This window comes from Galeopterus variegatus, unplaced genomic scaffold (genome assembly GCF_000696425.1).
Source record: "Galeopterus variegatus unplaced genomic scaffold, G_variegatus-3.0.2 Scaffold86, whole genome shotgun sequence".
NCBI lineage: Eukaryota > Metazoa > Chordata > Mammalia > Dermoptera > Cynocephalidae > Galeopterus > Galeopterus variegatus.
In genome coordinates, this window is record NW_007726197.1 from 1011988 (window position 1) to 1023368 (window position 11381).

The 11381-nt window shown below is 40.9% G+C and overlaps 1 protein-coding gene across 2 annotated transcripts in view; it reads left to right on the forward strand.

The window, feature by feature from the left end:
* Window positions 1–11107, forward strand: part of DSTYK (dual serine/threonine and tyrosine protein kinase) — a 50857-nt gene extending 39750 nt beyond the window's left edge. The window contains exons 4-13 of one of the 2 annotated variants that reach the window (XM_008580641.1): window positions 1083–1315; window positions 1710–1793; window positions 2544–2720; window positions 3321–3450; window positions 3821–3977; window positions 4427–4559; window positions 6106–6219; window positions 7746–7860; window positions 10262–10396; window positions 10806–11107. In XM_008580641.1, the coding sequence (XP_008578863.1) occupies window positions 1083–1315; window positions 1710–1793; window positions 2544–2720; window positions 3321–3450; window positions 3821–3977; window positions 4427–4559; window positions 6106–6219; window positions 7746–7860; window positions 10262–10396; window positions 10806–10993 (1466 nt within the window). In that variant the 3' untranslated portion in view covers window positions 10994–11107. The remainder of the gene's footprint in view (window positions 1–1082; window positions 1316–1709; window positions 1794–2543; window positions 2721–3320; window positions 3451–3820; window positions 3978–4426; window positions 4560–6105; window positions 6220–7745; window positions 7861–10261; window positions 10397–10805) is intronic. The other variant, XM_008580646.1, reaches the window with a different exon arrangement.
* Window positions 11108–11381: the final 274 nt, after the last annotated feature.

Consider the following 11381-nt stretch of genomic DNA (forward strand, 5'->3'; position numbering starts at 1 on the left):
GGCTGTTTACTTTTTTGTTGTTATTACAAACCGTACTACATTGATCATCATTGTACACATACATCTTTGGGATTTGTAAGGGTATATTTCTGGAAAAAGAATTCCTAGAAGCAGAACAGTCAGGTCAAAGCATATATCGATTTTTCTTGGTTGGTTGGATGGTTTAAAATTTTGATAGATATTGCCAATTTTCCTCTGAAGATGTAGCACCAATTTAAGTTTCCACCAATAGACGTGAGACTGCCTTTTTAGGAGCAGATTTTTTTGCAAGTAGTTTGACTTCTCATATTCTTCTGTTCTCTGGTTTACAAAATAGATTTCTTAATCCTGAAAGGTAGTGGCATGGTGGGGACAATAATTAAATTTCACTTTTTATATATCTATTAATTGAGTAGAGTAAAATTCCTTACTCTTGGACTGTTCTCACTAATATGCTGGTAGTGTGAAATTTTACAGAGATCATAGGCTTTGGAATCAATGAGCTTTGGGTTCAAATGCTAGTTGTATTACTTCCAACTGTACCATCCCCTTCCCAGTACTCACTTTGTCCTCTCTTTGAGGCTGTTTCCTGATCTATAAAATATAATCAATAATACCCACCTGACAAAGCTATGGTGAAGATGAAATTAGATTACTATGTAAAATGCTTATTATAGTGCCTTTCAAATAGTTTGCACTCAATAAATATTGATCCTCCCCTCATGTAAATATGACATAAAAGCTAACAGAGCCAACAGGCTCATTCTAGACATAGTTGTTCCTTCTCAAGATCTTAGCTGCCTTCAGTGGTTGAGGGTTACATAGCCCCAGATCATGGTGAGGTTCAGAGTTCATCAACCATGTCTCTCTCTCTCTCTTTTTTTTTTTTTTTTGGCAGCTGGCCAATATAGGGATCTGAATCCTTGACCTTGGTGTTACAACACCGCACTCCAACCAACTGAGGTAATAGGCCAGCACCGAACCATGTCTTTTTGTAGCTGTCATCTTGGTAGTTCTTTGGCTCTGACTTAGGAGATGCCGTTATTTAGTGTGTCTGCTACTTCTCCCTCACAGCAAGCTAGCTTATTTTTCTGCTTCTATAGATGTCATTGTCCCTGAGAATGGAGAACCAGTGGGCACCAGAGAGATCAAATGCTGCATCCGGCAGATCCAAGAACTCATCATCTCCCAGCTTAATCAGGCAGTGGCTAACAAGCTGATCAGCTCAGTGGATTACTTACGTGAGAGCTTTGTTGGAACCCTGGAACGGTGTCTGCAGAGCTTGGAGAAGTCTCAGGATGTCTCAGTTCACATCGCCAGTAATTATCTCAAACAGGTGTGCAAAAAATGGTTGTTAAGATACTGTGTCGTGGATAGCACATGAAACAGTCCACACACAAGCACAAATTCAAATTCCTCTTTCAACTTTTTGGCAATCCAGTTTAAATTTTATTTTGTTTTCATATCACATGGCCACTGCCTATGAGAGGTGCTGGTGAGCTGTAAAATTACAGTTAAGCTGATGAACATGAAGATGAAGTAAAAGGGCCTAAATAGCCACGAAAATAGATGATCAACTTGCGTTGACTCTGCATATATATTGAGGGATAAATTTGGAAATCCTTAGACTGGACTATGCTCTTGAAGTAAATATCATTTAGTGCATTTCTGAAATAGCCATTTTTGAAATCTACTCAGGGCATATTTTTCTTTTGTGTGTTCTCTTTCAGATCTTAAATGCCGCCTATCATGTTGAAGTCACATTTCACTCAGGGTCCTCGGTTACAAGGATGCTGTGGGAGCAAATCAAGCAGGTAGAGAGGTTGCTTTCAGAAAAATTTTTTAGCCTGTAGTTGATTCAAATGAATCCTAGTCACTTCAGTAGAGAACAGATATTTAAAATCTTCTGTTAAGGTAGGGTGGCCATTTGTTCTGGTTTGTCTGCCTGGGAGAGTTCTGGTTTATGCCTATTCTCAAATAATTATTAATAGTGCTCCCTTTAACTCTTAAAAGTGACAAGTTTAAAGTGATGTTTTTTGGAGCTATTCGATTCGACTTCACTGGCTTCTTCATATTTCTTTTCTTTTTTTTCATAGAGGCTGGCTGGTATGGGGATCTGAACCCTTGACCTTGGTGTTATAACATAGCACTCTAACCAGCTGAGCTAACTGGCCAGCTCTCGTTTTCCCAATGTAAATGTGTTTTTAGAACCAGGCTTTATTGTTGCTGGAGGCCATAAGTGTGGTTCCTTTCTGGAATTCGATCTGGCTCTTATGTAGTTATTTACTGACTTCAGAAAGAGATTTAGCAGGCACTCTCAGGCACTGAATGTAATGTACTTTTAGGGGGTTTGTGAGCACACAGAGTAGGCCTAGTGTTCTTTGATGCTTTGCCCCGGGCCAAGCCTTGATTTTGAGGTATAGGAGAGGAACCTTGAACTTCATATGGTTCCTGTCTTAAGAGCCTGCTCCTGAGTGGGAAACCCAGAAAAGGAAGGGCTCTGGGTCTTTCTAGTGGTTCCTGTCTCCTATTCTTCAATAACTTCACTGTCTTCATCCTGGCAGATCATCCAGCGTATCACATGGGTGAGCCCACCTGCTATCACACTAGAATGGAAAAGGAAGGTGGCCCAGGAAGCCATTGAGAGCCTCAGTGCCTCCAAGTTGGCCAAGAGCATTTGCAGCCAATTCCGGACCCGGCTCAATAGTTCTCATGAGGCTTTTGCAGCCTCCTTGCGGCAGGTTGGTATATAGGAAAGGAGATACAGCAGAGAAGAGCCTCATTCAGAGGGGAATATTTTGCACTCTGCTCTCCATATAATTTTTAAAAAATCCCATCAGTATTTTCTTTCTCTTCGGTTAAAGGATAATATTATGTTATAGGAAATTTCATCAATAAATTTTTCTTGTGGATATTTTTCAAACTCTAGGGAGACTGGAGGGAGCTCAGTTAATTTCTCCCCATTTAACTGAGTGAGGAAAGAAAATGGGGGAGTTGGAATTTTTTTTGTAAGTTTAGTATAGTATTTTAGGAATGAATGACAGAAAGGGATGACTTTCCAACTTCCATGCTAGTTCACAATTATGTGACATCTACTTGTCTGTTTGGGGGTGTTTGTATGCGTGGGGAGGGGAGGTGGATAGATGTGATTATGCATGCTAGAGGAAAAATTATTGAGAGTCTACTATGTGCCAGTCTCTGTGCTAAACATGTTACATACATTTTACTTAAGTCTCACAACTATCTGAATGAGGTAGATGTTGTTATTCCTATATAACAGGTGAGGAAGATGAAGGTAGGGATTCGATAGGTCATATATCTTTTTTCTGTTTCCCTCCTAGCTGGAAGCTGGCCACTCAGGCCGACTGGAGAAGACTGAAGATCTATGGCTGAAGGTTCGGAAAGATCATGCCCCCCGCCTGGCCCGTCTTTCTCTGGAGAGCCGTTCTTTACAAGACGTCTTGCTGCATCGTGAGTCTTTCTTTTTTCCTAGTAAATTGGAGGAGGGTTTGGGATACCTGACATTCTTATGTCCAACCTTGAGGAATCCCAGTGTCTATAAGGTGCTTCCTTGCAAAGCTGCGTAAGCACTTTCTGATGAGTTTTTGAATTCCTGAGGTCTGTTTGGTCCTGCTATTTATATAGTTCAAATAACATGAACAAAGTTTTTAAAATTAAACTGGTTAGGTTACTTTCTACTGGCTTATAATGACACCAGAATTTCTTACCCTGCATGATATGACTTCCTGGTCTCTAGGCTGGTCCACATCTAAGAATCTGACAGAGGTTACCCAGCAAGTTCCCATCCCTCCTGCCTTATCTCTGTCTCTGTACCTTACAGGTAAACCTAAACTGGGACAGGAACTGGGCCGTGGCCAGTATGGTGTGGTATACCTGTGTGACAACTGGGGGGGACACTTCCCTTGTGCCCTCAAGTCAGTTGTCCCTCCAGATGAGAAGCACTGGAATGATCTGGCTTTGGAGTTTCACTACATGAGGTGGGTCCTGGTCTCATTCATCTCTATGGGAAAGATCCAGAAAAGCAGCCAGAAGCCTGGTGTAAGTTTTGTACTAAGAGTTACAGCACACCCTGTCTCTCCATACCTAGGTCTCAAAATGTTATAGACTAGTGTTTCTGTGTCTAGCCCAGACATTTGCTCTTTAAGGCCTTTCCTGTCTTTGCTTGCTCTCTCTCCACCATCCTAATTTCTCAGACTCATCGTTCCATTTGACTTTCTTCCTTAGTCATTAAGGCTTATCAATTTTTAGATTCCATGGTTCTTTGTCCTTCAGAGAAGCCATTCTCTTTGCCTTCTGTCTACACTGAGGGCCATTACCTCTGGACCTGGATTAAGCATAGCCTTGAGGCTATTCCTTCCTGCATTCTGGCATATCATGCAGGATTAGAGCCTAAGATTGTAGCCCAGACTTCTCTCCTTCCCACCAGGTCTCTGCCGAAGCATGAGCGACTGGTGGATCTCCATGGTTCAGTCATTGACTACAGCTATGGTGGTGGCTCCAGCACTGCTGTGCTACTCATTATGGAGCGGCTACACCGGGACCTCTACACAGGGCTGAAGGTGAGGCGAGGCAAGGAGGGAACGAGATCCAGCTGGCAGCCAGATCCACAGGCTCCTCCCTGGCTTTTCATCCTTCCCTGTTTATTCAGAGCTTCTAGCTTCCATAAGAGATTGTTGGAATAATCAGGCTTTGGTCCACTTATTTCCAAAAAACCTTAAAAAATTCTCAGAACCTATTTTTTGCCACGGTATATATCTAGAATATTGTCATTCATACTTCGACCTTTTATGGTGGTGGTAAAAATCTAGACTCAGAAGAGCAGAAAAGCTTCCTGTAACTCTGCTCTTCTTTCTTTCTTTGCTGTCAGGGGATAAAGCCAGTTTTTGTTTTTTAGTCAACACATATTTATTAGTGACTACCTTGTACAGGCCTTGTATTAAACACTGCAAGGGCTATCAAACAGTAATTGCCAGGAGCTTTCAAGAGAATCGTAGTCAATGAAAAGTTCATGAAGATATGGACTTTGAGTTTGATAGGTGTACCTTGATGAATAGAATCTGAGCAGAAGGAAGAGGCCATACTGGGCGAAGGAACAGCATAATGCCCAGAGCATTCAAAGGCCAACAAGGACACAAGGAATGGGGAGATGTGCAAAGAGATGTGTAAACAAATTATTTAGGACCCAAAATGTTAAGAACCTCCACAGAATTCAAATTCTGTTGTAGATAGTGAGGAGCTACTGAAGGATTTTATTTGAGTAAAGGTGAAATCCTCACCTAAAACAGCCACCAGAAAGGAATTAGAGAGGTTTCTTTTGTCTGTTCCCTACATTGGAGCTGAGTAGGAGAGAAATGCTAACCTCAGAAGGGTAGGTCCCTTTTCATATATTTCCCTTGTATCAGTTTATACGGAGGCTTCCAGAAGTAGGGCAGAGGAAACCTTAGAAATGCCTCCAGGAGTCATGAGGGACCAATATGATGAAGAAAATGACTCTCCAGGTGGCTTACCCTCTTCATTTCAAAGAGGTTGTTAAGCTTAGCATTGTCTGATGCTTTTCTACAAGTAGACTGGAGAACCTCATTTGGACTTTTGGATGAATGATGTGACATTTTCCAGAATTCAAGAGACCCTAAATTGAAGTAATATTAGTGACTTTGGTATTTGAACCCATAAAACCAAATGCTGGGCTAAGCAGACCTGTAAAGCAATGGAAGTAAATCTGTGAGGGACCTAGAAATACTTACTTTGACCCTCAAGGGCAGTTCCAAAGTTTGTTCAGATGTTAGAAATGAGCTCATGCCTTCAGTTGTTCAGTTGCACCTCTTCTAGTCACATTCGGGGTTGTCCAGTTGGCCTGACTACAGCTGCAAGGGATTTTATTAAGCTTGTGTTTTTTACAGCTTGCTCCTCCTTGCTTTCCCTCCACTTCCTCTCCTAACTGCTTTCCTCTTCTCTCTTTTTTTTTTCTATTCAGTTTTTTGTCCTTGTGCACCCTAGTGCAGTCAGTCTTTTAATTTCCCACAGAAGGCAGTCTCAGTTGGTTCAAGCAAGTTGGATTAAGGAGTTGCCCTGTTCGTGACAAGTAAGCTCTTTTGTCTCCCCAAGGCTGGGCTGACCCTGGAGACACGTTTGCAGATAGCACTAGATGTGGTAGAGGGGATCCGCTTCCTGCACAGCCAGGGACTTGTCCATCGTGATGTCAAACTGAAAAATGTGCTGGTAAGTAGGAGCTATTTCCCCAAGATGATACCCTGCTTCTGTGGGTTAAGTGACCTTTTGGAGGGTACATCTAAATCTAAGTTTGGTCCTAGGAAAAGTCCAGAGGGAAACTAGTAGAATTAACAGTATAGTGGATTAATAGTATCTTGGACTTAAAGCTTAGGGAAGATTTTCCTCATAGACCTAGTTTATGTTGCTTAAGGTTTTTATCACCCTACACTGTTTTGAAAAACTTTAAATTCACAGAAGAGTTAAAAGAGTGGTACAGTGAAGACCCGTATATCCTTCACCCAGATTCATACTCTCTCTCTCAGCATGCTCACTCACACTCTTGCTTACTCTTTCTATATGTACAGTCAAACTCACACACACACACCTTTCTACCAAATACATGAAAGTAAGTTTCAGGTAATGCTCTGTTCCTAAATACTTCAGCATGTTTCTTCTAAGAAAAAGGACATTTTTCTACATAATTAAAATGTCATTATCACCCCCAAGAAATATAGCATTGATAAAATACTGTTATTTAATATACAGCCTATATTAATATTTTGCAGTTGTCCCAAATATGTCCAGTTGCCCCAAATGTGGTCTGTTTGTTTGATCCAGGGTCCAATCCAAGGATCATACAGTGCATTTTATTATATTTCTTTAGTCTCCTTTAATCTAGTAGTCTTTCTGCCTTTCATTGCTGTTCTGACAATGATATTTTTGAGGCATTCAGGTCTTGTTATTGCTTAGGATTTGATCAGAGATGCTGGATGAGGGCTGAGATAGGTACATGCACCTTAAAAGGTAAGGTAGTCATGAACTCACCAGTCCTGTTATCTAAATTATAAAGAATCTTTTAACATACTCCTCTTAAAAATATATTAGAATATCACTAAGGTGTTTGTGGCAGCACTTAAATGATGTATAAAAATGACAGCAGTTTGGGGGAAGGAGAAGATCTCCCTAAAATGAAACCTGGGTTAGCTCAGTTGGTTAGAGTGCAGCCTTATAATACCAAGGTCAGGGGTTCAGTTTCCCTTACTGATTTAAAATGAAACCTAAGAGGTTGATCAACAGCCAAATGAGACGGATTTATTCTCTTGGACCTTTAGGAAAGGAAACTGCAGGGATTCCAGGAAGCTCTCCCCAGTTGACCAGAGGACCTCAACTTTCTTACCTACCAACTTTCTGCCCTGGGGTCAGGAGGAGGCTCAGGAGCTGAAATGCTGTCCTCAGTGTCCTTCCGTGGACTTCACTTATTCATTCTTCCATGATTTATTCAGATTCTGATGTGTGCCAGGTACTAGGCTAAGCACTGGGGATACAAAGAGGAAAAAGACAATTCTGCTGTCAGGTTGCTCACAGTATGGGGAGGAAGACAGTAATGGTAATGAATCTGGAGACAGGGAGATTGAGGCATGATTTATTGGGTACTACTTGAGCTACTTTGAGGCACCTACTTTTGAGTGTGGACATGCAACTGAGTGCTGTGTGTAGGATCAGAGGCAGGGTGATTCTTGCGGTTTTGTTGGCAGCTGGACAAGCAGAACCGTGCCAAGATCACTGATTTAGGATTCTGCAAACCGGAGGCCATGATGTCAGGCAGCATTGTGGGGACACCAATCCATATGGCCCCTGAACTTTTCACAGGTAAGGCTGGATGGCCCTGCCAAACTCCCTAGTGCGTTTAGCCATGACTCAGGACTTTAACCCTGAATGTCATCCCTCGGGCTAAGTAGTATCCAAAAGTTACTATGGCAGGTCTGGCACAGGCAAGGGAGAAACCAGAATGGGGAAATCCTAAGGCAAATAGGGGGAGAAATGGAAAGGTAAAGCAGTGAGAAAGAAAAGTGCAAATGGGAGTCACCAATTATTCTTTTGGATGTCTCTCTGGGTTATTATTGCCATAATTGCCATAATCAGCCAATTATTTAATCACATTGACTTTATGTAATAACTCCTATTATATATTATATATATATTATATATAATAACTCCTATTATATATATATTTTATATATATTATATATAATAACTCCTATTATATATATATTATATATATAAATATATATAATGTATATATTTCTCTGTCATTAAGGAATTTATAATTGACATATATATATTAAGAGAGGTAAAATAATTAGGAAGTAGTAGAAGACAGAGTGCTATATAATGTACTGTTGGTGTTCAGAGAAGGGATAAATGAAGATTGAAGTGTTTGATGGTTTTGTGGTAGAGGTGAAATTTTGGGTAGAACTTGAGTCAGATCTGGAAAATTGGTGGGGGGAAGGGAACTCATATTTATTAAGTATATACTTAGAGCTAGGTAGTGTGGGTATGTTTTTTATATTTTTTATTTCATTTAATCCTCACAACAATTCTGTGACATTGATGCATTTTTACATCCATTTTATGGATAAAGTAGTACCAGATTGATGAAGAAACCCATCCCTAAAACATTGACCTAGAATATAATGGAGCTGGGATTTGAATCTCTGTCTCCAGAGTCCAACCATGTGCAGTCGGGCCTCTGTATCTGTGGGGCTGCATATGTGGACTCAACCAACTGAGGATCAAAAATTTTTGAAAAACAACAACAATGTAACAGTAAAAAAGCACAAATACAAACAATACAGTATAACAGCTATTTACATAGAATTTACATTGTGTTAGGTATTATAAGTAATCTAGAGATAATTTACAGTATATGGGAGGATGAATGTAGGTTATATGTAGACTTCAGTATCTTTGGGGAGTCCTGAAACCAATTTCCTGTGGATACCAAGGGAGGACTGTATCATGACGGAGAAAATTCTGGAGACTGGAGAAGGGGAAATGAAGAAAATCGCAGAATAGAAATAAACATGAAGGGAAGAGATCCATTTGGGGAATAGTGGTAAACAAGGTTGGAGATAAAATACATTGAGCTTGAAATTCACACAGAGGAGTTAAGACTTATTGTGCAAGAAGTAAGGAGGCACTGACTTTGAGCAGGGGAGAAATGAAAAGAAAATGTTTGTGGAAGATTAGCTTAGCAGCAGTGGGTAGAGGGGATTTGAGTGGGTAAGGACAAGGTACATAGGTCAGTTAGGCAGTGGTTGTCTCCAGGATTAGGTTGCTATTAGTGCTGAAACAAAAAGATGTGACAGATTAGTTCAAAGGAAGAATGGGCAAGATTTTGTTACTAACTTGATGTGGGTGATGAGCAGAAGAGAATGACTAAAAGATGACTGAGATTTTGAGCCTGAATGGACGAGGAGTGGTTATTGCCAGGGAAGATGGAAGTTAGTCGCAGATCAGTCATTAGCATTGGCAAGAGCTAAAATTAGCAGTGTGATTGAATTTCTTTCATTTTGTATGAAAGTCTTCTCCCAACCTTTCATCACATGATACGCACAAGGATTAGGAGTTAACTAGACAGCTACACTCCTACCCACTCTGAATCAAGTAGACAGTCATCATTTATCTTCCCTAGATTCACTTTTTAAAAAAAAATTTTATTCTCATTGCTATTATCCTATTTCAGTTACTTCATACTTAAATTCCTTTCATTGTTTCTACTATAGTAGTTCACCCTATTATTGTCAGAATAATCTTTCTAAAATATATTCTTCATGTCACCTCCTGCTCAAAACATAATTGACTTCCTGCTGCCCACTCAGTCCAGATGCTTCTGTCTTATTTTAAAACTCTTTATATTCTGGTTCCAATGTACCCACACACAGGTATTTTCCAACTTTATTTCCCTAATATGACCTTTCAGGATTAATCTTTTTGACTGTCCCATTAAAACAAAAGGTCTTATTTTCCTTCTCCTTTTTCATGTTATAGTCTTGGCTCTCTTAATATCCAGCTTTGACCTCCCAATACTGTAGTTTTTTGTACTGTAAAATTGGCATAAGTGTGCCCCACCTGACAGGGTTGTTAGGAGAGAGAATGGATGTTAAAAGCTTCAGAAAAAAACATGTAAGGACCTCTGCAGATGCAAGGTAGTGGTGATGATGCAGCCTTCCTCCCCCAGCTCATTACTTCTCATCCCTTCTTGTTATAGGGAAGTATGATAATTCAGTGGATGTCTACGCTTTTGGGATTCTTTTTTGGTATATCTGCTCAGGCTCTGTCAAGCTCCCTGAGGCATTTGAGAGGTGTGCTAGCAAAGACCATCTTTGGAACAATGTGCGGAGAGGTAAGAGCCACAAGCGCTACTTTGTCCTAACTCCCCTCGCTAGAGCACACTGAGCCCAGGCAGTGCAGTAAGGGCCTCCTGTCATCCTCTCTGGCCACTCCACAGCAGGACCACATACACATTTAGACCATCATGGAATCCTGAAAAGACATTTAAGTCAATCCTTTGCTTCCAGGGAACACACTATCGAACTATCTCAAAACGGCTTTTTTTCATTAAAATTTCCAATTCTTCAACTTCCTGTGCCAGTGTGTTCCAGTTTTTCATCACTAGATGTTTGCATTTGAAACCAGAGCTCATTGCATTCTTTAGTTTACTGAGCCCCAACTGGGCAATCAGCCTTTGAGCTGGTCATGTCTCTTCATTGTGTTGGGCCCCCTTTCGCTGATTTTCATGCTCCTTTCTCCAGGGGCCCGTCCAGAACGTCTTCCTGTGTTTGATGAGGAGTGCTGGCAGTTGATGGAAGCCTGTTGGGATGGAGACCCCTCTCAGAGGCCTCTCTTGGGCATTGTCCAGCCCATGCTCCAGGGGATCATGGACCGGCTATGCAAGTCAAATTCTGAGCAGCCAAACAGAGGACTAGATGATTCTACTTGAAAGCAAATACCTTTCTCTTTCACTCTCTATTTCTTTCCTTCCCCTCACCTTTTGCCTGTGGGGAGAATTTAACATTTATTCATTATAGGGAGCTCCTGAGAGAACTGGTACTTGCTGGGCAACTTGAGACCTTCCCAGGCAGAGATGACTCCTGGACAGTGAAGAGTTGGATGGCTGTTTGAACATATTTGGCAGTTCACTGAAGCCCCAAGCTATCCCTTTGGCAAAAGATTGTCTAAGACATGGGTAGAAGCTGAAAAATGTGATGTTTTGGCCTCACAACTGTGAAAAGGAGGTAAACGGTACCATTGTCTATTCAGTGTTTATGTTTCTAAGACAAGTTGGACACTGCTGTGGCAATAGTATTAGAAACTATCACTTGTCATGA